This window comes from Ovis canadensis, chromosome 3 (genome assembly GCF_042477335.2).
Source record: "Ovis canadensis isolate MfBH-ARS-UI-01 breed Bighorn chromosome 3, ARS-UI_OviCan_v2, whole genome shotgun sequence".
Taxonomy (NCBI): domain Eukaryota; kingdom Metazoa; phylum Chordata; class Mammalia; order Artiodactyla; family Bovidae; genus Ovis; species Ovis canadensis.
The window spans coordinates 213,154,230-213,179,870 of record NC_091247.1 but is presented as its reverse complement, the minus strand read 5'-3'; the positions used below and the strand labels follow the sequence as shown (position 1 = coordinate 213,179,870).

At 42.7% G+C, this 25,641-nt stretch overlaps 1 protein-coding gene across 1 annotated transcript; it reads right to left on the bottom strand.

Moving 5' to 3' along the window:
• Positions 1-17,830: 17,830 nt before the first annotated feature.
• On the bottom strand, positions 17,831-24,253 carry DPPA3 (developmental pluripotency associated 3). Its single transcript, XM_069586510.1, has 4 exons — positions 24,018-24,253; positions 18,799-19,031; positions 18,358-18,399; positions 17,831-18,124 (listed from the first exon to the last, which is right to left on the bottom strand). Exons 1-4 carry the CDS (start codon positions 24,097-24,099, stop codon positions 17,990-17,992), a joined length of 492 nt encoding a protein of 163 aa, XP_069442611.1. The 5' UTR covers positions 24,100-24,253; the 3' UTR covers positions 17,831-17,989.
• Positions 24,254-25,641: the final 1,388 nt, after the last annotated feature.

Genomic DNA, 25,641 nt, shown 5'->3' with positions numbered 1-25,641 from the left:
AAGTTATGACCAACCTAGACAGCATATTAAAAAGCAGAGACATAAAAAATAAAATAAAAAAAAATAAAAAGCAGAGACATTACTTTGCCAACAAAGATCCGTCTAGTCAAGGCTATGGTTTTTTCAGTGGTCATGTATGGATGTGAGAGTTGGACTGCGAAGAAAGCTGAGTGCCAAAGAATTGATGTTTTTGAACTGTGGTGTTGGAGAAGACTCTTGAGAGTCCCCTGGACTGCAAGGAGATCCAACCAGTCCATCCTAAGGGAGATCAGTCCTGGGATTTCTTTGGAGGGACTGATGCTGAAGCTGAAACTCCAGTACTTTGGCCACCTGATGTGAAGAGTTGACTCATTGGAAAAGACTCTGATGCTGGGAGGGATTGGCGGCAGGAGGAGAAGGCGACGAGCGAGGATGAGATGGCTGGATGGCATCACTGACTCGATGGACATGAGTCTGAGTGAACTCTGGGAGTTGGTGATGGAACTGAATTGAACTGAAGTTACACCCATGTTGCTGCAAATGGCATTATTTAATTCTTTTCATGGCCAAGTAATATTTCTTTGTATATATGTATCACAGCTTCTTTATTCATTCTTCTGTCTATGAATGAATGTTTAGGTTCTTTCCATGTTTTGGCTGTTGTGAATAGTGCTGCTGTGAACATTTGTGTTTAGTCTCTAAGTCGTGTCCAAGTCCTTGTGACCCCATGGACTGGGTCCCTCCGTGGGATTTCCCAGGCAAGAAAACTGGAGTGGGTCGCCATTTCTTTCTCTAGATGATCTTCCCAACCTAGGGATCGAACCTGCCACTCTTATTTCTCCTGCACTGGGAAGCTCTCTGAAAGAGTTTATTCCTCTGTAACTAGTCAACCCTAAGTACCACCAGCAAACCTTTCAGCTCCAGTCTCTATAACAGTTATTTATTTCACAATCAGGCTCATCATCGGGAAAATCAGTAAGGGTATTTCCAACATGTCCAAAAACTTTCACTTTTCTGAGTAAAATATTATTGTCTCCCAGTTAGTGATCTTGGACTTCCCTTGTGGCTCAGATGGTAAAGAATCTGCCTGCAATGCAGGAGGCTCAGGTTTGATCCCCTGGTCAGGAAGGTCCCTTGGAGAAGGGAATGGCTACCCACTCCAGGATTCTTGCCTGGAAAATTCCAAAGTGAGAGGAGCTGGTGGGCTACAGTCCATGGGGTTGCAAAGAGTCAGACATGATTGAGCAACTAACACTTAGGTGATTTTAATGGACCAACCATACACACTTCTGGGAAATATCCACAAGCTATCAAAACAGTATTAGTCTCAAGATATTACTAAACACTTTTGCATGATAATGGAATATTTTTGAGGGCAAAGATCTCAGGATACATATTATCCCACATAGAAACAGTTAATGCTGGGTGATAAACACTTTAAATTTTTTATAATTGATTAATTAATTAAAATTATTTATTTTGGCTGCACTGGCCTCTCTAGTTGCAGTGTGGGCTTAGTCACAGTATGTGGGATCTTAGTTCCCTGACCAGGGCTCGAACCTAGGGCCCCTTGCATGAGGAGCATGGAGTCTCCAACCAGTGCCCCTTGCAGTGGAAATGCCTGCAGTCTATGGGGTCGCTAGGAGTCAGACACGACTGAGCGACTTCACTTTCACTTTTCACTTTCATGCATTGGAGAAGGAGATGGCAACCCACCCCAGTGTTCTTGCCTGGAGAATCCCAGGGATGGGGGAGCCTGGTGGGCTGCCATCTATGGGGTCGCACAGAATTGGACACAATTGAAGCAACTTAGCAGCAGCAGCAGCAGCAACCACTGAACTGCCAGGGAAGTCCAAAATAAGACAGCTTTAAAGCAATAATTTAAACAAAATTACTTAGTTTGTGAGTAATAATATTAAAAATAGTGTTATATTTCATTAATTCTAAGATGCCCCTTTTTTCACATTTTAATAACCCAGAAATTGGATATGTTTTATAGTCTAAACGGACTTCCCTGGTGGTTCAGATGGTAAAGCGTCTGTCTACAATGCAGGAGACCTGGGTTCGATTCCTGGGTCGGGAAGATTCCCTGGAGAAGGAAAGGGCAACCCACTCCCGTACTCTTGCCTAGAAAGTCCCATGGATGGAGGAGCTTGGTGCAGGCTACTCTCCATGGGGTTGCAAAGAGTCGGGCATGACTGAGCTACTTCACTTCATAGTCTAAACATCATAGTTTATTTTCCTTTTTATTTTCTTAGGAGTCCATTAAATGATAATCAATAACATTCAGTTCAGTTCAGTTGCTCAGTCGTATCCGACTCTCTGCGACCCCATGAATCGCAGCACGCCAGGCCTCCCTGTCCATCACCAACTCCCAGAGTTCACTCAGACTCATGTCCATCGAGTTGGTGATGCCATCCAGCCATCTCATCCTCTGTCGTCCCCTTCTCCTCTTGCCCCCAATCCCTCCCAGCATCAGGGTCTTTTCCAATGAGTCAATTCTTCGCATGAGGTGGCCAAAATATTGGAGTTTCAGCTTTAGCATCAGTCCTTCCAATGAACACCCAGGACTGATGTGCTTTAGGATGGACTGGTTGGATCTCCTTGCAGTCCAAGGAACTCTCAAGAGTCTTCTCCAACACCACACTTCGAAAGCATAAATTCTTCAGCACTCAGCTTTCTCCACAGTCCAACTCTCACATCCATACATGACCACTGGAAAAACCATAGCCTCGACTAGATGGACCTTTGTGGGCAAAGTAATGTCTCTGCTTTTGAATATGCTATCTAGGTTGGTCATAACTTTTCTTCCAAGGAGTAAGAGTCTTTTAATTTCATGGCTGCAGTCACCATCTGCAGTGATATTGGAGCCCCCCAGAATAAAGTCTGACACTGTTTCCACTGTTTCCCCATCTATTTCCCATGAAGTGATGGGACCAGATGCCATGATCTTCGCTTTCTGAATATTGAGCTTTAAGCCAACTTTTTCACTCTCCTCTTTCCCTTTCATCAAGAGGCTTTTTAGTTCCTCTTCACTTTCTGCCATGAGGGTGGTGTTATCTGCATATCAGAGGTTATTGATATTTTTTCCGGCAATCTTGATTACAGCTTGTGCTTTTTCCACTGATAAAATTATATAGTATTAGCTAACATTATTTATTATGGACCTTGGCACTATTCTTAACACTTCTTTGTGTAGTCTTCTTCAATTTTTACACTAAATTAAGAAGGGACAGGGGACTTCTCTGGTGATCCAGGGGTTAAGACTTCATCTTCCAATGCAGGGGTTACGGGTTCAATCTCCAGTCGGGGAGCTAACATGGTCATGGTCAAAAGAAAAACGAAACATAGAACAGAAACAATATTGTAACAGATTCAATACAGACTTTAAAAATGGTCTATGTCAAAGTAAATCTTAAGAAAAAAGGATCAGATTGGTGTCTTATAATCAGAATAACAGTAAAATAGATATCTGAAGAAAGGTTCTCTGAACATATTTTCTGTCCCTTTCATGTAGTCAAACTGGTCCAAAAGAAGTCAATTACTGGTCTTTCCAGGTGGTGCTAGTGGTAAAGAACCCACTTGCTGATGCAGGACACATAATGAGATGCAGTTCCATCTCTCGGGGGAGGGGGGGGGGAGATCCCCTGGAGGGCAGCATGGCAACCCACTCCAGTATTCCTGCCTGGAGAATCCCATGGACAGAGGAGCCTGCCAGGCTATAGTCCACGGGGTTGAAAAATCAGCAGATGAATGGATAAGAAAGCTGTGGTACATATACACAATGGAGTATTACTCAGCCATTAAGAAGAATACATTTCAATCAGTTCTAATGAGGTGGATGAAACTGGAGCCTATTATACAGAGTGAAGTAAGCCAGAAAGAAAAATACCAATATAGTATACTAACACATATATATGGAATTTAGAAAGATGGTAATGATAACCCTGTATGTGAGACAGCAAAAGAGACACAGATGTATAGAATGGACTTTTGGACTCTTTGGGAGAGGGAGAGGGTGGGATGATCTGGGAGAATGGCATTGAAACATGTATACTATCATGTAAGAAACGAATCGCCAGTCTATGTTCGATACAGGATACAGGATGCTTGGGGCTGGCGCATGGGGATGATCCAGAGAGATGATATGGAGGGGAGGTGGGAGGGGGGTTCAGGATTGGGAGCTCATGTACACCTGTGGTGGATTCATGTCAGTGTATGGCAAAACCAATACAGTATTGTAAAGCAAAAAAAAGTAAAAATTAAAATTAAAAAAAAATAAAAAATTAAAAAAAAGAGTCAGACACGACTGAAGCAATTTAGCAGGCACACACATTAAAAAAAGAAAGAAAGAAAAAAATGCACTAGAGGAGAAAAAGTGAAGATAAATAAAACTTTCATAAATAAAAAAAGAAATCAATTACTTTTTCTTTGTTAACCCCATATGTTCAAACAAGATTAGTAGTCTGCTCCTCCTGATGTGTAGAGCTATTAGGAAGATATTGTGTTCAAATGGAAAAGAATCCCCATGGACGGAGGTGCCTGGCAAGCTACAGTCCATGGGGTCACAAAGAATTGGGCATGACTGAGTGACTAAACACACACACAAAGAAAAATATTCTTTCTGCAGAGTTCTTCTCTTGATTCAACTAGTTGTAAAAATCCTTTGATTATGTTCCTTCATTCTTCTTTTCCCATTTTAGAGACCTACAAAGAAATGTAAAGCAAAAATGCTAAAATATATTTCTTTAATATGATATGAACTTTATTCCTTTCTTCCTATGGAAACCATATTCCTTGTGTTTGTTTATCATTTAAAAGGAGGAAAAAATTTACTAAAATTTCTCCTGTAATAATAGCCTGTATTTATGATATGGGCTGTATGTATGATGTGATTTACACACACACATAAATACCCACGGAATTGAGAAAGAAATAGGAGTAGAGCTTTTACTTGTCAAGTTTCATTTCTTGAGCGAGAAGGCTTATTTTTCCACATCTAAAAAATACACCTGAAGAGATATATACACCTAGGATCATCTCTAGGTTTGTTGGTCAGATAGAGCGCTCAGAATTCACTGTCAGTCTTGTTTCCTTCCACATAGCAGTATCTTTTGCTGAGATTTCTGTAAGAATCTTCTGTCTTCTTTCTTATGGAATCACCTCTTTCTTCTCGGATCAGCCATTCGGGTTGAAAGGATACAGTTTTATTAAGGTTGATTAAGTCACTAAGCGCGCCAGTCACTGAAGCTAGTTTAGGAAATTTCAAGTAGAAATAAAGCAGCAGAGACTGCTGAAAGAAAGCAAGCAAAGGGGAAAAAATAGTAACACTTAAGAGTGAGCTGTCCCTGTGCTAAATGCATTCCTCAGTCAATCAACAGTGGTCTCTATGGGAAATTCCACTGGAGTGGGAGATAATAGAGTCATTAAAATACTTGGCCCTTAGTTGTGGGGAGGCAGGATTAAATTTTCCAAGGATACATAGCACTGGTTGGGACATTAGTCTTGCCTTATTATCAGATTACCCAGTCCTATTTAGTTATTACCAGTCAAGGCTAGCCACCGTGCATGCAATGGAAACAGTAGATTTGACCTCTGCCTGACAACCCAGGATTCAGGATATGCCTGTGTCTCCTGGAATATAATTCTTAAACATGACTGAAAACAAGTTGATCTGCTTTCCTCTTCCAATATGCCTGTTTCCATGAACCTCCCAGAAAACCTTTTGACCAGTGTACTTCTTCCCACCAGAACCATGAATACATCTGTGATCTTGTGAATCATACAAGAAATATATATATTTATCTTTGTCCCATTTCTCACTCAGAGATCCTAAAACTTTGATACATTCTAAGAGCAACAAATATGTAATTTGTTATATTAAGGAGGTGACTTTTGGACCGCCTAAGGTTGGGAGCTGGGGAATTTCCTTGGATAGAACTCTATACTTTAACTGCAAGGGGCATGGGTTCAGTCCCTGACTGAGGAGTTAAGATCTTGCATGCTATCATGTCAGATAAAATTTAAAAACCAAAAAATAAAATGGAGACTTATGATGGAATTGTTGAGTCTTGACTGTGATTAAATCTGAATCTACACACGTGTTAAAATTGCATATAGCTAAATACACAGAAAGACATAAACACAAGTGATACACGTAACACTGGTGAAATCCCAACAATGTCTGGATTATATCAATATAAAGAAATAACAGTTGAAAACATTTATCTTAAATATTGAAGTTTTACAGTTCTTCTTCCATTTGCCCTTGTCTTTTCTCTTAAAAAAAAAAATTATTATTAATTTAGCTGTGCCAGACCTTAGTTTCAGCATGCAAACTTAGTTGCAGCAAGTGGGATCCATTTCCCTGACCAGGCCCACAGCATTGGGAGAGCAGAGTCCTAGCCACTGGACCACCAGGGAAGTCCTGCCCTTACCTTACTTACCCCATCCTAGTCCCTGTTTTTCCTCTGCTAACCAGATAACCAGTAGCAGCACCCCCCTTCCCTCAATAACTACCAAAATTGTCTCCACACCTTGCTGAATGTCCCTGGGGGGATGTGGCCCCTAGTTGAGAACAACTGCTCTAGCTCTAATGGTATCAAATGTTACTTTCCTGGTTCACACCACGGCTGAATCTCTGAAATTCTCATTCCCTCAACAGTCTCCTCTATTCCCTTTCATCCATTTCAATCCTATCAACAAGGATTTTAGTACCATAAATTGCTTCTCTGTTTGGTCCCAGGAGTAGGAAAAGTGAATGTATTTTTCAGCTGGTGGAGGATGACTAAAGGACAAACCCTTTTAATTTCTGAGAAGGAAGGGATTTCCTGGGTGGTCCATTGGTTAAGAATCTGCCTTGCAATGCAGGGGACATGGGTCCCTGGTCAAGGCACAAAGATCCCACATGCCTCGGAGCAAGCACGCCCGCTCATCACAACTACTGAGCCTGAGTGCTGCAACTGAGACCCAGCCATTATTCATCCTTCACCAGACCCTCACCCAAAAAAAAATCTTGAGAAGGGAGATTCTTGGCAGAGCCTCCCAACTGGAGGAACAGACGAGAGAAGACCTCAGGTGTGTCGGCAAGTCTCTGCTCTAGATAAGACGGTGCCTGCACACCCATCCCTTAACTTCCAAACATGTTGGCCCAGAGAATAAGTCTATATAGCGTAATTTTTAACAGTCTTATCTGGTCTTGTAACCAAAAGTGGGCTGGCTACTCACCGTTCAAAAACCAATAAAGAGCTCAGGTTGGTGGAAAGGCAAGTTTGCTTTATCTTGAATGCCAGCAACTGGGAGGTCGGGGGAGGCTATGCCTGTCCAAAGGCCAACTACTCCCACTGAGAATCAGTGGGCTAGAACTTTTATAGGCTGAGGGAGGGGGCTACAAGCAGAAGCAGCACTGTCAGCTCTGACAGTCATCTTGAAATTGGTCACTGGGAGTCTAACCAGCATCATCCGGATTGTTCCAGGTATAGTTAATCTTCAGTTCCATGATCAGTTTATTCCCATTTCCTTGAGGCCAGTTCTCAGAATTGTGGCCGCTTATGTCACGGCTATGGTCTGGTCATCATGTAATTAATTTCTCCACTTGGGGTTTCAGAATCTGTAACACAGCTCACAGGATATAGCTCAGAATATTATTTATAGCCCTCAAGGCGGAACTAAAGGTTCTTGACTATGATTAATAACTAAACTTATTATTCGCTTTTCTTTGACTATTTTCCTTCATTTCTGCATTTTCTCACTACTCTGATTAACCTTACTCTTTGGCTAAAGTTTTTGCACAGACAAAGGGAGGCAGAGGATGTGGGGTGGGAAATCCTGCTCCATTTCGGTTCCAGTTTCTCCACTTTCTAGCTATGTCACTGAGGTCAAACCTTGAGTTTTTCTAAGATCGTTTCCACATCTGTATAACAGGCATCATAACATTTACTGCAGAAACTGTTACATATGAAAAGGCCATGAATTATTTTTTTTAACTCATTCTAGACTCACTACTAGAATCTATTCTTTATCAAATGACTCATATTTTAAACAAAAACAAACACGAACAGGCAAAAAAGCAACGGATGTTTTGTTTCCAGACAGTCAGGACCAGAGAATTAAGATTACCTCCCACGGCCATCACTTTGTACTTAGCTTTTGTCGGAAGTATGTATGTTGGTGGTCCCTATAATCAGATCACATACCACAATTCTGTTAACAATGAGTGAAGTGACAAGACAGAGGGTCATAAAGTGAAACCCGAATGACTCTTTTAGGCGCATGCTCAGTCACTCAGTCGTGTCTGATTATCTGCAACCTCATGGACTGTAGCCCACCAGGCTCCTCTGTCCATGGGATTCTCCAGGCAAGAATGATGGAGTTGGGTTGCCATTTTATTCTCCAGGGGATCTTCCCGACCCAGGGATCTTCTGGATAGAGGGGTCGAACCTGCGTCTCTTGTGTCTCCTGCATTTATACCACTACACCAAACAGGAAGCCCTATCTATATCTTGCAGTCTTACCCAATCAAACACAGGAATTTGGTCAGAGGATGGTTTTTCTTTCTCTTAAGGCAGATATTTTCATTCTCTTCTGCACAGTTTAGCACTCATCCCAAAGATAGTTTGGTGGAAAACATTTTGCCTTAATTAAAAATCATATTTTCCCTTGGTCATTTGAGCGTCTCTGCTGCCTCCTTTCCTGCCTGTGGACAGGCTTCCTGGTAAACATCTTCGTGTTTCTCTTAGAGAGAAGTCAGAGATGACTTCTAGTCACAGATATCTCAGGCATGAAGAAGTCTTCACTTTTAAGTTCTCTCTGGGTGCAAATCCTGAAACCTAAATAAAAGCCCTGCTTCTCTGCAGTAGCCACAGCTTAGCTGGCCTTTCAATTTCTGCTAGATTAGACGCAGTGGAGTCAGGATTGCCAGTTTCATTCACGAAGGTCTTTTTTATTTATTTTGGCCATGCCCTAAGGCATTTGGGGATCTTGGTTCCCTGACCAAGGATAGAACCTGTGGCACCAGCATTGAACATGGGGAATCCTAACCACTGGACCACCAGAAGTCCCTACCGTCCTCTTTTCAGTTCACCATAGAAGGATCTCTAAGACTCATTTAGCTTTTTACTCTCTCAGTTCAATCGACATTAATTCAGTTCAGTTCAATTCAGTCGCTCAGTCGCCTCGGACTCTTTACGACCCTGTGGACTGCAGCACGCCAGGCTTCCCTATCCATCACCAACTCCTGGGACCTACTCAAACTCATGTCCATTGAGTCGGTGATGCCATCCAACCATCTCATCTTCTGTTGTCTCCTTATCCTCCCGCCTTCAATTTTTCCCAGCATCAGGGTCTTTTCCAATGAGTCAGTTCTTCGCATCAGGTGGCCAAAGTATTGGAGTTTCAGCTCCAGCATCAGTCCTTCCGATGAATATTCAGGACTGATCTCCTTTAGGATTGACTGGTTGGATCTCCTTGCAGTCCAAGGGACTCTAAAGAGTCTTCTCCAACACCACAGTTCAAAAGCATCAGCTCTTCGGCGCTCAGCTTTGTTTACAGTCCAACTCTCAACTTTTACGCTCTAGCCTGTGGTATATGTCCACGGGGTCGCAAAGAGTTGGACACGACTGAGCGACTTCACGTCTTTCACTTTCTGTGGTATATGTCCCGATGGCGCCATCTGCTGCCACGAAGAGGAATAGCACTTCATCGTTCACACTTTAGAATGGCAATGCAAAGTTGATGGTGATTAAAAACTAGCTGCCTTCTGCTGCTGCTGTTTAATAAAAATCTTTCTGGACTGAAGCATTCATGAGTGGCATTGGTGGCTCAGTGTTTGTTTGCTTATATTTTAAGTCTGCAGCTGCTGTTATAAATAGTGCATGCGTGGTCAGTCGTGTCCGAATCTTTGCGACCCCACAGACTGTGGGGTCCTCTGTCCATGGGATTTTCCCAGACAAGAACACTGGAGTGGGTTGCCATTTTCTTCTCCAATATTAATAGTACTCCAACCTATTTTCTTTTTCCCTCATGACAAGGTTTTACTTAGAATCAATTAAAAACATGTATGTAGGGACTTTCCTCCTGGTCTAGTGGTTGGGACTCTTCACTTTCACTGCTGAGGGCGAGGATTCAGTCCCTGGTCGAGGAACTAAGATCCCTGCAAGTCTAACAGCCAAAGACACACACACACAAATCAGAATAAGCAAACAAAGAAACATATATGTAGGCTAATGGGCCACAGTGGCAGCAGTGGGCAGTGGCGTTCACATGGTTGACCATTCCTCAGCGTGTCTGCCACCAGTGTCCATGTCCCCACCTCACCTGCCTCTAGGAGACTCTCCAAGACCAGCAGCTGGAGACTGAGAAAGTCAAGATTAGGATGCCGGGAGAGTCAGTGCTTGATAAGAGTTCTAGCTAGCAGTCAGCTGTCTTCTCACTCTATGGTCACATGGAGGAGCAAGGGAGCTCCCTGCAGTGTCTTTTATAACAGTACTAATCTCATGGAGAAGGAAATGGCAACCCACTCCAGTATTCTTGCTTGGAGAATCCCATGGACGGAGAAGCCTGGTGGGCTACAGTCCACGGGGCTGCAAAGAGTCGGATACAACTGAGCGACTTCACTCACTCACTCACTCACTCAATCTCATTCAGGAGGCTCCATCCTCATGACCTATTCACCTCCCAGAGGCCCCACTTCCAAATACTATCATTCGGGGGATTCGATTTCAGCATATGAATTTGGGGGACACACACAATCTGCAGCAAGGAGGGTGTGTGTTTTGTTCATTTGTGTGGCCCCATTACAACACACTATGCCTGACATATGATAGATGTTCAGTTCATATTCACTGAATTTGAGGAATGAATGCATCCATGAATGAATTTGTTAATAAAGGAATAAATGGCTCTGAAACATACATGTATAATTTTTCAAAAATATATTTTGCTTCAGACACCATTGGTATCTTGTGATTTCCCGGAACTCTTTCATTTTTATATGAGTTTTCAATTATATTTTTTTCTCAGCTTTTATAGAGATTGAATTGAGGTATAACATTGTGTAAGTTTAGAGTGTGATGATTCAATACATGTATATATTGCAAAATGTTTTCCATAATAAGATTAGTTCTATCCTTCACCTCCATAATTAACTTTTTTTTTGGAAAGCCCGTTTATTTCTTTAAAACTTTTTGGCACAGCTTGTGGGATCTTACTTCCCCAAGCCCTTGGCAGCCAGAAAACAGAGTCCTAACCACTAGCCCACCAGGGAACTCCCTTGTTGCTGTTGTTACAATAAGAGCAGTAAACTCTCCCCGTGGAGCAGCCTTCAAGTATATAATGGAGTGTTTAACTATAGTCACCATGCTGTTCAGCAGATTCTCAAAACTTATTCATCTTATAACTTGAAGTTTGTATCCTTGACCAACATCCCATATTCCCTACCTCTCCCCACCTAGCCCCTGGCAACACTGTTCCACTCTATTAGTTTAATGTTTTAGATTTCACATGTAAGTGAGATTATTCAGTGTTTGTCTTTCTCTGACATTTCGTTTCGCATAATATCCTCAAAGTTCATATTGTTGCAAATGGCAGGATTTCTTTCTTCTTTCTGACTGAATAATATTCCATTGTGTATATGTGTGTGTATCATTTTTTTCTTTTTCTTTTGGCTGCACTGAGTCTTTGTTGTGGCACTTGTGTTTCTCTGGTTGTGGTGCGAGGGATCAAACCCATGTCCCCTGCGTTGAAAGGCAAGTTCTTAATCACTGGACCACGAGGGAAGTTCCAAGTATTATATCTTCTTTATCCATTCAACCATCAACGGACGTTTAGGTTGTTTCCATGTCTTAGCTATTGTGAATAGTGCTGCAATTAACATAGGGGTACAGCTAGCTCTTGGAGACACTGATTTTATTTCTTTTGAATATACCTAGAAGTGCAATTACTAGATCACATGGTAGCTCTATTTTTAATTTTTTGAGGAACTCCCAACCTGTTTTCCATACTGGCTGTACTGATTTTCATTCTTACCAGCACTGTACCATGGTCCCTTTTCTCTATATCCTCACCAGTGTTTGTTATCTCTTTTCTTTTTGATAATAGTCATCCTATTGTGTGAGGTTCTCTTATATGTTTTAAGCTTACAAAATGAATGTAATTGTCATGTGTTTTTATTCATAAAAGCTGGATTTGTGCCTTATCTTTTAAAAAGAATACATATTTAAAGATTTTCTGGAGTTTCATCAATTTTATAAGTTCTTTTAATGAACCAATTTTTAACTCCATTGATTTTCTTTATTGGCTTGCCATTTCCTGAATTTCCTTAAAATTTTCTTTATAAAATTATGTGTTTGTGATTTTAAAAATAACATAAAATTCACCATTTTAACTATAACTAACTTTAAAGTTTGACTAACTTCAAGTGTTCAGTTCAGCAGTGCTGAGTATATTCACATTATTGTGACTCCAATCTATTTCTAACCCTAGTATCAAAGTATTCTCTTTGGGTCAGTGCAGTCTCTGCAGTGTTCCTCACTAAATCGTCAGAATCATCACAAAAGTGAAAGTTCAAAGTTTATTCCCATGAGGATTGAGCAGCTATTTCACTGATGGGAATCAGCGAGTCCCAGGACACTGTTTCACTCCTCCTGTCCCAATCACATGGAATGTGCCAGGTTTGTTTCCATCATTTCTATTTTTATTTTTATTGTGGAAGGAACATTGGGTGGTTTTAAATATACTCTCACTCAGAATCAAAAAAACCTGTCCCCTCCTGTGTGTAGATTTCTTAAGAGTGGTAGCATTTACATTTACCAGCTTGTAATTGATGTCTCGAGCATAAAGTTTGCATCCGCTTTTAAGTAAATGTATTTCATTTCCTTGTAGAAAGTTTGGGAAATATTTTTTTAAATGAAGAAAATATGAATAAATAAATAAATAAAATTCCAACCATGTGAAATGAGTTACCGTGAAGGTCTTTTTTCCCCTCCAACCTTTTATTTCTTTATTTAGGCTGGGATGGGTCTTCCTTGCTGTGCGCAGGCTTCCCCATTTGTAGGCTCAGTAGTTTCAGTGTGTGGGATCTTAGTTCCCTGACAAGGGATTGAACCCAGGCCCCCTGCATTGGGAAAGCAGAGCCTTAACCACTGGACCACAGGGGAAGTCCCCATCCCTCTAACATTTTAAAACTTTCTCTCAAAAAAAATATTCTCTCTCACCCTGGAGACCATGAGTGATGGGAGATCAGGGTTGTTTGGGGAAAGGGAAACTGAGAAAAGGCTGTGACATTCAAGGAAGGACTGAGTGAGCAAATTACCCACTCTTTGCAGAGGGGAGGAGGTAGTATCAGAAAATACAGGACTCTTTTAGAGGTCTTGGATTCGGAAATCAGGCCATGTTAAATCCTTTCACAAGGTTCCTTTGGAAGGTAGTGAGGGAGAGGGATCGCTTCTCCCTCCTAGCCTCCATACTTTTACCAGAATGTTCTGAAGCATTTATTTGGAAAAAAAAAAGAAGACTGTTCAAAGCAGGCCTGAACCTCCTGGGTTCCGCCACTGGAATACAGTAGGACCGGGAAAACTATTTTGTTGGTTTTGGAAGTGCTGTGTGCTGTGCTTAGTCAGTCAGTCATGTCTGACTCTTTGTGACCCCATGGACTATAGCCCTCCAGGCTCCTCTGTCCATGGCGATTCTCAAGGCAAGAATACTGGAGTGGGTTGCCATGCTCTCCTGCAGGGTATCTTTCCCACCCAGGGGTGGAACCCAGGTCTTCCATGTTGCAGGTGGATTCTTTTCTGTCTGAGTCACCAGGGAAACCCTTTGGGAAGTTAGGCCATGATTAAATGGTGTCCCTTTTAATGTATGTCCCTGGAGGCATTTCTCTTGCACCATTAGAGGTGAAATTGTTAGACTGGCACAAGCAAAAAATTTTCCTATTAAAAAAGTAACACACATTCCTATGGTTGATTCATGTTGATGTTTGGCAGAAACCAACCCAAGTCTGTTAAGCAACTATCTTTCAATTAAAAAAAAAATAAATTCAAAATAAAAAAATAAAAACAGTAAAGGAACAGACACTGCCTCTCAATATATGTAAATGATGCTTGCAGGACCACATGCCTTTTAGAGGCATGGGAACCTCAGAGAAACTGCAGAGACCCTGCCAAGTATATCCAAAGCAGCTCCCAAGCTTCAGAGTGCATCATAGTCACCTGGAGGGCTTATTAAAATACTGACTGCTGGTGTTGGCTATAAATTGGCACCTGCTATTGGCATTTGCCATCCACTGCTATAGGATTAAATCAAGGGATGCTAAAGCTGCTGGTCGTTCACCCTGAAAGGAGTTCAGGGTGGAGAGCAGAAATGAGGCTCTCTGTCCTCAAGGGTTGGCAGGAATTGGCGTGAACAGGTCTTCAGATAGATATTTTCAGGACCTGATTTTATGAGCCCAATAGATAGAAGAGTGATCTTCTATCGCCTCCTATCTAGAAAAGCACTAAAATCCTTCATAGCGACGACTAATCCTGTGACTAGCAGAAAACTTCTGCAAAAAAATATGTGCTTGCTTGCATGAACTCCCCCTTCACCAAAATCATGTATATACTGACCTTCCCCCGTCTCTTTGGAGCAGTTCCTCAGAGCAATCTGAGGTGCTGTCTCACAGGCTGTAGTCCTCATATTGCCCCAAATAAAACTTAACTTGCAGTTCTCACATTGTATTTTTTTAAGTCGACACTGGGCTCCACTGACCTAGGGGTTGGTGATGGAGCACAGAGTTTGTCCCTCTGAGAAGTTTCCAAGTGACAGATGCTGCCTGTCCAATAACTTCTGCTGACCCACAGAGTTGCACTGCCCACCTCTAACTGTAAAGGATGCCTCCCAGAGTCAAGTAAGATCATGCAGTTGTATTCAGGGTTTCATATGGGTTCTGCACTTAGCCTGGTAACCCAGTGTCTTCCTATTACTAAAGCAGGACGTTTTCTCAGGAAACTAAATGAAGTACTTCTAGTAGTGAATGAAGTGGGGTTTTTCTTTTGTTTGTTTTTTTAAATCTCTCTTTTCCTCATTCAGACCTTAGACTGAAGCTACTACAAATTTTCTTTTTCCATTGGAAATAGCTCATTGTCATCAGTGGGGTCATCTCTCCATAAAATGATCTCAGTAAGTATTGTAGTAATTCCTCAAACAGAAGCTACCAGCATCTGTAACACCATGCACTTTCCACCAGCCTGTATGAAAATACATCATCAGTGTTCTGCTTGTAACTAAGGGATGGGGGCAGCTTGGAGGTGGAGAGAAGGGAGGATTTGAACCAAACAACTGTCACCAGAATTTGAGGAGCTGACCAGGGTATTTCAGAGAACATCACCAACGTGCCAGACTTTTAAAATATTTCATTAGATTTGTCTAATTGTAACAAAGTGCTGTGTCTTTTTTGGAACTTTCAAACGTAGAAAAACCTCTGTGGGCACTAGGGGTTATAATTCTATGGCTTTCAAACCACAGACAAGCTTTCTAAGGCTCCTTTTCAGGAGCTGAAGGTCAGCTTGCCCAAATAGAATCTTCTAAATAAAGCATGACTCACCAAACAATCAGCCCATCCATTTATACAGCTCCTATTGGGCATAGATAGTGGTCTGGGAGAGCAAGTGTATGACCAGGGGGCATGTTGTTACCCGCTTCTCCTGTTACTGTCTTCTCTAATAAAAGAAAGATAAAGGAAGAAAAAGATACTCAAAAATGCCTGTGTCTGCTCACCAACCTGACACTATTAATAAGTAGGTAGGTTCTCTGAACCACTGCCTTTCTGAGAAAATTTGGAAAATTGGGTGTTAGCATTTGGGGAAGATTTTCCTTAGATGCTGAAGAGGTTCAGAGACAGCTTTTCTTTGTATTATTTATCAAGTTGAAAAAGAATTTGCATTCCATTCTTCCCATCCCATATGCCTAGCTAACCTCACACTCTGAACGTTGGATTTTGAGCAGAAAAGGTTTCTTACAGGACCAGGCAAGGATATGGGTGGCTTATGGTCTCAAAATCCTTGAGCAGAAGAAACAGATTTTTTAAAAAGAGTAATGGCTTTATTTTTCTCTGTGTTGGATCTTCATTGCTGCGAGGGTTTTTCTCTAGTTACAGAGAGCACAGTCTGTCCGTCATTACAGTGCTCAGGTTTCTCCTGTTGTGGAGCACAGAATCTAGAGCTTTCGGGCCTCAGTAGTTGTGGCCTTCCCTGGTGGCTCAGATGGTAATCTGTCTACAGTGTAGAAGACCTGGGTTCGATCCCTGGGTCAGGAAAATCCCCTGGAGAAGGGAATGGTAACCCACTCCAGTATTCTTACCTGGAGAATTCCACGGACAGAGAAGCCTAAAGGGCTACAGCCCATTGAGTCCCAAAGAGTCAGACACAACTGAGCACACATTTGCACTTTTCAGTAAATGGCAGTCCAGGCTCAGTAGTTGCTGCGCACAGGCTTAGTTGCTCTGAGGCATCTGGGATCTTCCTGGACCAAGAATCAAACCTGAGTCTCCTGCATTGGCAAGCAGATTCTTTATCACTAAGCCACCAGAGGTGCCCTGAGCAGTTTTAGAAGCCAGGTGAGGACCTGGGTTCAATCCTCAGTCAGGGAACTAAAATTCCATAAGCAAGGAGGTACAGTTGGGGGGGAAAAAATGCCGGGTAAAGGAGAGGGGTCCCAGGCAGTGTTACAGGGATTAACATAATCAGGCTCCAGGGTCTCCGGGGCTCTGTGCTTGTGGTCATCCAGTAGTAACATCTTTCATTTGGTGTAAGGTTCTTTTATATCTGCAAGATAACTCAGGAAATGTGCATCAAATACTGTTGCCTCGGTACTTCAGAGAGGGACTAAATTGGAGGATGTGGTTATGGGGAAGACTCTAGAGAGGCCCTTGGACTGCAAAGACATCCAACCAGTCAATCCTAAAGGAAATCATCCCTGAGTATTCACTGAAGACTGCTGCTGAAGCCGAAGCTCCGATACTTTTGGCCGCCTGATGGGAGCTATTCTCTAGTTTCGGAGTGCATGCTCCTCACGGTTTTGGCCTCTCTTGTTTCAGAATGTGGGCTCTAGGGTGCAGGCTCTAGTAGCTGTGGGTCCTGGGCTCTAGAGCACGGTCCATAGTATGGCACACAGGCTTTAGTTGCTCCAGGGTATGTGGGATCTTGCCGGACCAGGAATCAAACCCGTGTACATTGTTCATCTGCATTGGCAGGTGGAGTCTTTACTACTGAGCTACCAGGGAAGCACCCCCAGTTCTTTAATATCTTTTTACAACACCAACTGGTTAACTTCTTCCAAGAGGATACTATGTGCAAACATCAGTGCACCTGTTTGGTAACCTTAACTCAAATGTGTAAACTTTCTTCCCAACAGGACAGTATCACAAAACATTAGAATGCCCAATAAAGAAAAAAAAAAGAATTAGAACACCAGATATATTTACATCCTGGGAACGTGATGGGGGTAAGTAGTATTCATTTAATACATAGCTAGCAAAAACAAGTCTAAGATGAGAACAAGGATTTATCTTAAAGTTACTCAAATAAGTCTCAAGTTTTATTACGACCTTCTATAAACACATCTATTTGCTACTAAAAACCGAAACAGCACATCAAAAATTTTTTATTACTGTTTAACGCACTAATAATGGTCTGGCCAAGCCAGCCAATGTTATCTTCACATTCCTTCCCAAGTTAATTTGTTTCAAATTCTTGATATTGAGTTTCAACTTCAGGTTTAAGAAACAGGCAATACCTGAGACTTAACTAGTACTTCATGGTGTCAGATCCAAGTGGAACTAGTGTAGTGTATTCAAATCATTTCAAATCCAAGCTACATATAGATTCCTCATAAGTTAACTGTATTAAGGTAGAAAAGAGATGCAAGTAAAAAAGACAAACTTACAACATACATTATCAAAATATTGGTACAATCTTTCCCAAGCTGCTTCATAATGATCCTAAAAATTACCAGCAAGAAAACAGTACAAGAAAAAGGTTTATGACTCATCCGAATCCATGGCATAATTACTGTATGTTGTGTTGTAATAATTCTCATAAGTATCATCAGAAGGATTTCTCTTAAACTGGCAATAACTACAGGTACACTGGAATCTTCGCACTCTTGATCGAATCTGGAAAAAAGAATGAGATGGATTAACTGGTTAATAATTTGAAATAACTGAAGTATGGTGAAATGTTGTGAGCTGCTTAAGAGCAGACCTAGTTTGGGTGAGAGGTAAGTGGCTTCTGGATATTGCAGATTGCCCTAATTGATCTTAGTTTTCTTTTTCACTCAAATGTTGCCACTCTTCCTCCCCTGCTAGCCGGATGCCCACCCACCTGTTTGGTAAGACTTTCTACTGACCTCAGTGTCCTCCTGCTGCTGTAGTTCTCTTTGAGAGTCAGACTTTGTGGGAAGAAAAAGACATATATTACAAGCTGTCAAGCAAAATTCAGATTACTAGTGCCACACATCTAACCTAAGAGGAGTCAGAGACTCTTAAAACTCTAAGTGTCTTTCATACCTGCGCTCATGAGTACAGTGGAAGAGTGACAGCTGCTGTTCATCATTTATTAAGTAAATAAATAAATATTTATTTTTTTGTGGCTGAACCCCAGGGCTTTGAGGTCCTTCCCAGGGATAGAACCTGTGTCTCCTACAGTAGAGTTCGAACCCCTGGGAGTCTTAACCGCTGGACCACCAGGTAATTCCACCACCACCACCATCACCACCCTCCCGCCAATATTTACATCTTGATGCATGTGAGTGCCCAGAGTGGCTCAGTGCTGCCTAACCAGAACTCACACGAGGAACTCCTTTGGCATAGCGAAGTCTGAGAGATTCAATCAACTTTTGCATCCTGTATCTCCGCTCACTCAACAGCGTTCTTACTCCTCTCCGCCTATTGGGTGTTTTCTCACTAGGTAACTGCCCAGTCGGTTGAGATGGGTATTCTGGTAGATACGGCAACTTGATACTTGGGTTGAGAGTCAAGTTACTGAGGTTTGTTGCTAACATTTCAGAGAGTTGAGTGGAAACTGAAAGAAAAAGAAAACTAAGATCAATTAGGGCAAACTGCAATATCCAGAAGCCACTTAGCTCTCACCCAAACTAGGTCTGCTTTTAAGCAGCTCACAACAGTGGACAGTGGGAAGTTGCCCAGAGTGAAGACAGACCCTAGGTACCATGGGCGGTTAACTAGCATGTGCATGCCTTTAAGCCTGGTGGAATCCACCATAATGGGAAACACTTTCTTCTCAAAACTCATTTTCATGCTGTTACGAGTAGTTCTGAGTGTTAAATATTTTCCCATGGGGTCATATGTATGTATGCAGTTTAGGTATGTGCTCAGGCATATCTGACTCTTTGCGGCTCCGTGGACTGTAGGCCCCATGGGCTCTTCTGTCCATGGAATTTTCCAGGCAAGAACACTGGAGCTGGTTGCCATTTCCTATTTGAGAGTATCTTCCTGACCCAGGGATCAAACCTACATCTCTTGCGTCTCCTGCATTGGAGGTACCTAAGTATGATTCCAAGTGGAAAAACATGGAGCTAAAATCAGATATTGACAGTTTTCCCATTTTCATTTGTGTGGATGATTTTTAATATGACTGTAGGGACATAAAGCATTAATGCGAGTCAGAATGTTTCAGTGTGACAAGTTTCAACAATTTACCATTATAGCTGCTGCTAAGTTGCTTCAGTTGTGTCTGACTCTGTGACCCCACACCTATGCAATAGACAAAGAATCCCCAAAGGTGATAATCTCTCTCCATCCTTAAGAACTAGTAAGTCAAAGGGGCTGTTACCAGGCTTTATGCTGTTAAACACTCACTGTTGAGACTTCTCTGGTGGTACAGTGGCTACCATATAGCTGGCTACCAATCTTAGGGACATAGGTTTGATCCCTAGGCCAGGAAGATGCCACAGGCCACAGAGCACCTAAACCTATGTACCACAACTACCAAAGCCAATGTAACTAGAGGCCTGTGCTCTAGGGGGGCCACTGTAATGAGAAGTCCACACACCACAAGTAGAGAATAGCCCCCACTTACCACAACTAGAGAAAGCCTGAGTGCAGCAATCAAAAATAAATGTAAAATAATTTAAAGCTATATTAAAGAATCAGGATCCATTCGACTTACATGAACTTTTGCAAAAGGAAATTAAGATTCCCAGTTGTAAAATTGTCAGGCACTAAGGCAAATTACTCGGAGAAGGCAATGGCACCCCACTCCAGTACACTGGCCTGGAAAATCCTCTGGACGGAGGAGCCTGGTAGGCTGCAGTCCATGGGGTCGCTAACAGTCGGACAAGACTGAGCGACTTCACTTTCACCTTTCACTTTCATGCACTGGAGAAGGAAATGGCAACCCACTCCAGTGTTCTTGCCTGGAGAATCCCAGGGACGGGGGAGCATGGTGGGCTGCCATCTCTGGGGTCGCACAGAGTCAGACACGACTGAAGTGACTTAGCAGCAGCAGCAAGGCAAATTACTTTTATGCAGAGTACATCATTAGAAACGCTGGGTTGGAAGAAGCACAAGCTGGAATCAAGATTGCCGGAAGAAATATCAATAACCTCAGATATGCAGATGACACCACCCTTATGGCAGTAAGTGAAGAGGAACAAAAAAGCCTCTTATGAAAGTCAAAGTGGAGAGTGAAGAAGTTGGCTCAAAGCTCAACATTCAGAAAACGAATATCATGGCATCTGGTCCCATCAGTTCTTGGGAAATAGATGGGGAAACAGTGGAAACAGTGTCAGACTTTATTTTGGCAGGCTCCAAAATCACTGCAGATGGTGACTGCAGCCATGAAATTAAAAGACGCTTATTCCTTGGAAGAAAAGTTATGACCAACCTAGATAGCATATTCAAAAGCAGAGACATTACTTTGCCAACAAAGGTCCATCTAGTCAAGGCTATGGTTTTTCCAGTGGTCATGTATGGATGTGAGAGTTGGACTGTGAAGAAAGCTGAGCGCCAAAGAATTGATGCTTTTGAACTGTGGTGTTGGAGAAGACTCCTGAGAGTCCCTTGGACTGTAAGGAGATCCAACCAGTCCATCCTAAAGGAGATCAGTCCTGGGATTTCTTTGGAGGGAATGATGCTGAAGCTGAAACTCCAGTACTTTGGCCACCTCCCAAGAAGAGTTGACTCATTGGAAAAGACTCTGATGCTGGGAGGGATTGGGGGCAGGAGTAGAAGGGGACAACAGAGGATGAGATGGCTGGATGGCATCACCGACTCGATGGACATGAGTCTGAGTGAACTTTGGGAGTTGGTGATGGACAGGGAGGCCTGGTGTGCTGCGATTCATGGGGTCTTAAAGAGTCGGACATGACTGAGCAACTGAACTGAACTGAACTGAAGGCAAATTCAGAAGAGGTGGCAAGAATACACAGAAGAACTGTATAAAAAAGAGCCTCACGACCCGGATAATCACAATGATGTGATCACTCATCTAGAGCCAGACATCCTGGAATGTGAAGTCAAGTGGGCCTTAGGAAGCATCACTACGAACAAAGCTAGTGGAGGTGATGGAATTCCAGTTGAGCTCTTTCAAATCCTGAAAGATGATGCTGTGAAAGTGCTGCACTCAATATGCCAGCACATTTGGAAATCTCAGCAGTGGCCACAGGACTGGAAAAGGTCAGTTTTCATTCCAATGCCAAAGAAAGGCAATGCCCAAGAATGCTCAAACTACCGCACGATTGCACTCATCTCACATACTAGGTAAAGCAATGCTCAGAGTTCTCCAAGGCAGGCTTCAGCAGTACGTGAACCGTGAACTTTCAGATATTCAAGCTGGTTTTAGAAAAGGCAGAGGAACCAGAGGTCAAATTGCCAACATCTGCTGGATCATGGAAGAAGCAAGAGAGTTCCAGAAAAACATCTATTTCTGCTTTATTGACTATGCCAAAGCCTTTGACTGTGTGGATCACAATACACTGTGGAAAATTCTGAAAGAGATGGGAATACCAGACCACCTGACCTGTCTCTTGAGAAACCTGTATGCAGGTTAGGAAGCAAGTTAGAACTGAACATGGAACTACAGACTGGTTCCAAATAGGGAAAGAAGTACGTCAAGGCTGTATATTGTCACCCTGCTTATTTAACTTCTATGCAGAGTACATCATGAGAAACGCTGGGCTGGAAGAAGCACAAGCTGGAATCAAGATTGCCGGGAGAAATATCAATAACCTCAGATATGCAGATGACACCACCCTTATGGCAGAAAGTGAAGAGCAACGAACAAGCCTCTTGATGAAAGTAAAAAAAGAGAGTGAAAAATTTGGCTTTAAAGCTCAACATTCAGAAAACTAAGATCATGGCATCTGGTCCCATCAGTTCTTGGGAAATAGATGGGGAAACAGTGGAAACAGTGTCAGACTTTATTTTGGCAGGCTCCAAAATCACTGCAGATGGTGACTGCAGCCATGAAATTAAAAGACGCTTATTCCTTGGAAGAAAAGTTATGACCAACCTAGATAGCATATTCAAAAGCAGAGACATTACTTTGCCAACAAAGGTCCATCTAGTCAAGGCTATGGTTTTTCCAGTGGTCATGTATGGATGTGAGAGTTGGACTGTGAAGAAAGCTGAACGCCGAAGAATTGATGCTTTTGAACTGTGGTGTTGGAGAAGACTCTTGAGAGTCCCCTGGACTGCAAGGAGACCCAACCAGTCCATTCTAAAGGAGATCAGTCCTGGGTGTTCATTGGAAGGACTGATTCTAAAGCTGAAACTCCATTACTTTGGCCACCTGGTTTAAGTCCAGTACTTTGACTCCCTGGAAAAGACTCTGATGCTGGGAGGGATTGGGGGCAGGAGAAGGGGTCAACAGAGGATAAGATGGTTGGATGGCATCACCAACTCGATGGACATGAGTTTGAGTGAACTCTGGGAGTTGGGGATGGACAGGGATGCCTGGTGTGCTGCAATTCATGGGGTTGGAAAGAGTTGGACACAAAAAACAAAAGAAAACAAACAAACAAAAAAAAGAGTTGGACATGACTGAGTGGCTGAACTGAACTGAAGGCAAATTCAAGAAAAGAGAGAGGCTGGCTATATTATATAGATATAATCTTCATTAATTTTTTTCCCCTTTGTATATACTGATTTTCAAGATGTGGGGGAGGCAGAGGGTAGAATAGATGCCAGCAGGATCCACCCAACTCCCTGGCTGCCCAGAGGGTGTTGGTTGGCTCCAAGTCATCTGGGCACCACCACCCTACACCACCCATTCCCATCCGAAGTCAGGGTAAAGTGAAAGAAAGTGAAGTCGCTCAGTCGTGTCTGACTCTTTGCGACCCTATGGACTATAGCCCACCAGACTCCTCTGTCCATGGGATTTTCCAGGCAAGAATACTGGAGCGGGTTGCTATTTCCTTCTCCAGAGGATCTTAAAACCCTAGGGATTGAACCAGGGCCTCCCATATTGCAGGCAGAGGCTTTATGCTCTGAGCCACCAGGGAAGTCGGTAAGAAGAGTTCAAATGCAGTGAGTGGGTCTGGGAGGCCAAGGCTGGGATCCTGTGAGGCTCCAAGGAGAGATTTTTAAAACTCATGATTGGAATATAATGCTGGTGAAAATACTAATCGCTGGGACATCTCTGGTGGTCCGGGTTCCACCTCTAATCAGGGAACTAGAGCCTACTTGCCACAATTAAAGACTTGGCGCAGCTAAATAAAAATTTTTAAACATTTATTTTAAAGTACCAATCTCATAAGACGCTATTCGCCCTGGTTTAGGAGAACTCTGACCGCATGTTCGATGTCCTTAGAAGACTGACAGATTCCTGAGCATAGAAAGCAAACAATACAGTTCCCACTTTTCTCCTGTTAATCTGGCCCTTTCTTTTCTTTTCTTTTTTTTTAATGGGAGGGCCCTACACTCCCTGGCCATCCTCTCCTCCAGATTTACTTAACTGCATTTCTCTGTAAAAGACTGAAGTCAGTAAAACACAAAGAAAGATAGGCTCTTAACCTTCCCTACCCAGCCCCCTCTCTCCCCAGCTCACCCTGCATTGCCTGGGAAGCGTCACTGATGGATGTTTTCAGAGAGTCTAGGGTCCAGGTTGGGTTATCTTCTGATGAATCCATCGGAAGTCTAGTCACAGCTCGAAGCGCCTCCTAGATCTCTGGGTGCCAGTGGAAGGCGATGCTGTAGGCTCAAACTGCTCCAGAGAAGCCTAGAAGAACTATAGAGCTAAGAAAGAGAGGGAAAAAACCCAGGCTGACACACGGTGGTGAGAGAGTAAAAGTCTACTTCCCGTTTCCTCTTAAAAACGACAGATAAGCCAATCAGCCAGCCTATATTAATGTAAATGACTAATGAGTAAAAGGATTAGGTGAGTGGGCGTAGTCCTATTAGGGGACTAATAGGAGAGAGTAGTAATGCCCTTTGTCAAGTAGGGTAGAAATTTTATAAGGCACCTTTGTGGCTGTGTCTTCCTGAGGTTGCCTGAAAAATCAATTTCTTTCAAACTCTGCTTGTAGAGATGGCTGCTGGTTTGTGAACTGGGCTTAAAGTGCTGGAGTTCAGGGAGGAGATAAAACTCCCAATTAACAGCAGGTTTTCTTTGCCTGACTCATCTGAAACCTTTGGATGCTAGTAAGGGAAAAGAGGGAAAAAAGGGTCTGTTATAAGCAGTGTAATAGACTGATATTTTATGAATGTGTATTTTGGATCTGTAATTTTAATTTCTTTTTTAGACTATCAGTTCCATTGCCTCTTTTTGATTTCTGGAGCATCTGAAATTAAGTTTATAAATTGGTACCCTCCACCCCCCAAAATAAATTTGTATTGAATTCTGGCAAAGGGCCCTAACATTAACTGCTGACTGTGGGATAGAAGATCCCCAGCTGCCCTACTGTTTGGTTATTCATTATTCATCTCTTCAGTATTCAACCTCCCCATCCCTCTGTAGCAGGAAACTGCGGAGGAAGAAATGCCGAAAGCAGTCTTGTTTGTTTTTAGCAAAAAGCATAAGTGGACATTTGGGTCAATGGCTGCTTTTGTAGGGGATGAAGAGTAGCCACAGATGGGTGTCAGGTCACAACGCTTTATTTAAATGGTTCTCAAAGGTGTGCCCTGTAGACAGGCAACATCAGAGGCACCTGGTGACTTGTTAGTTATGATTAGAAATGGTTGAGCTCCAACCCAGGCCTACTGAATCAAAGACAGGCCGAGTGTGCATGCGTGCTAAGTTGCCTCAGTCTTGTCCAACTCTGTGCAACCCCATGGACTATAGCCCCACCAGGCTCCTCTGTCCATGGGATGCTCCAGGCAAGGATACTGGAGTGGGTTGCCATTCCCTTCTCCAGGTCTTCCTGATCCAGGGATAGAGCCAGGGTCTCTTATGTCTCCTGCATTGGCAGAAACGTTCTTTACCATTAGCACCACTTGGGAAGCCTTGGGGCCCAGCAGTTCTTGTTTTAACAAGCATGCCCCTCCCCACATGATTCCATCTGTGCTGGAATGGTAGTCGATTCTTGGTGCTCCCTAAGGGCAAGTTCTACTCCTGTGGTTCTGCTCTCAGCTGTATCCCCTTTGGGACAGGTGACCCCTCCTACAGCAGTCTCATAGAGCCCTTGAAGAAGGGCAAAAATCAGATTGCAGGAGTTTTAAGATTCAGATGTGAG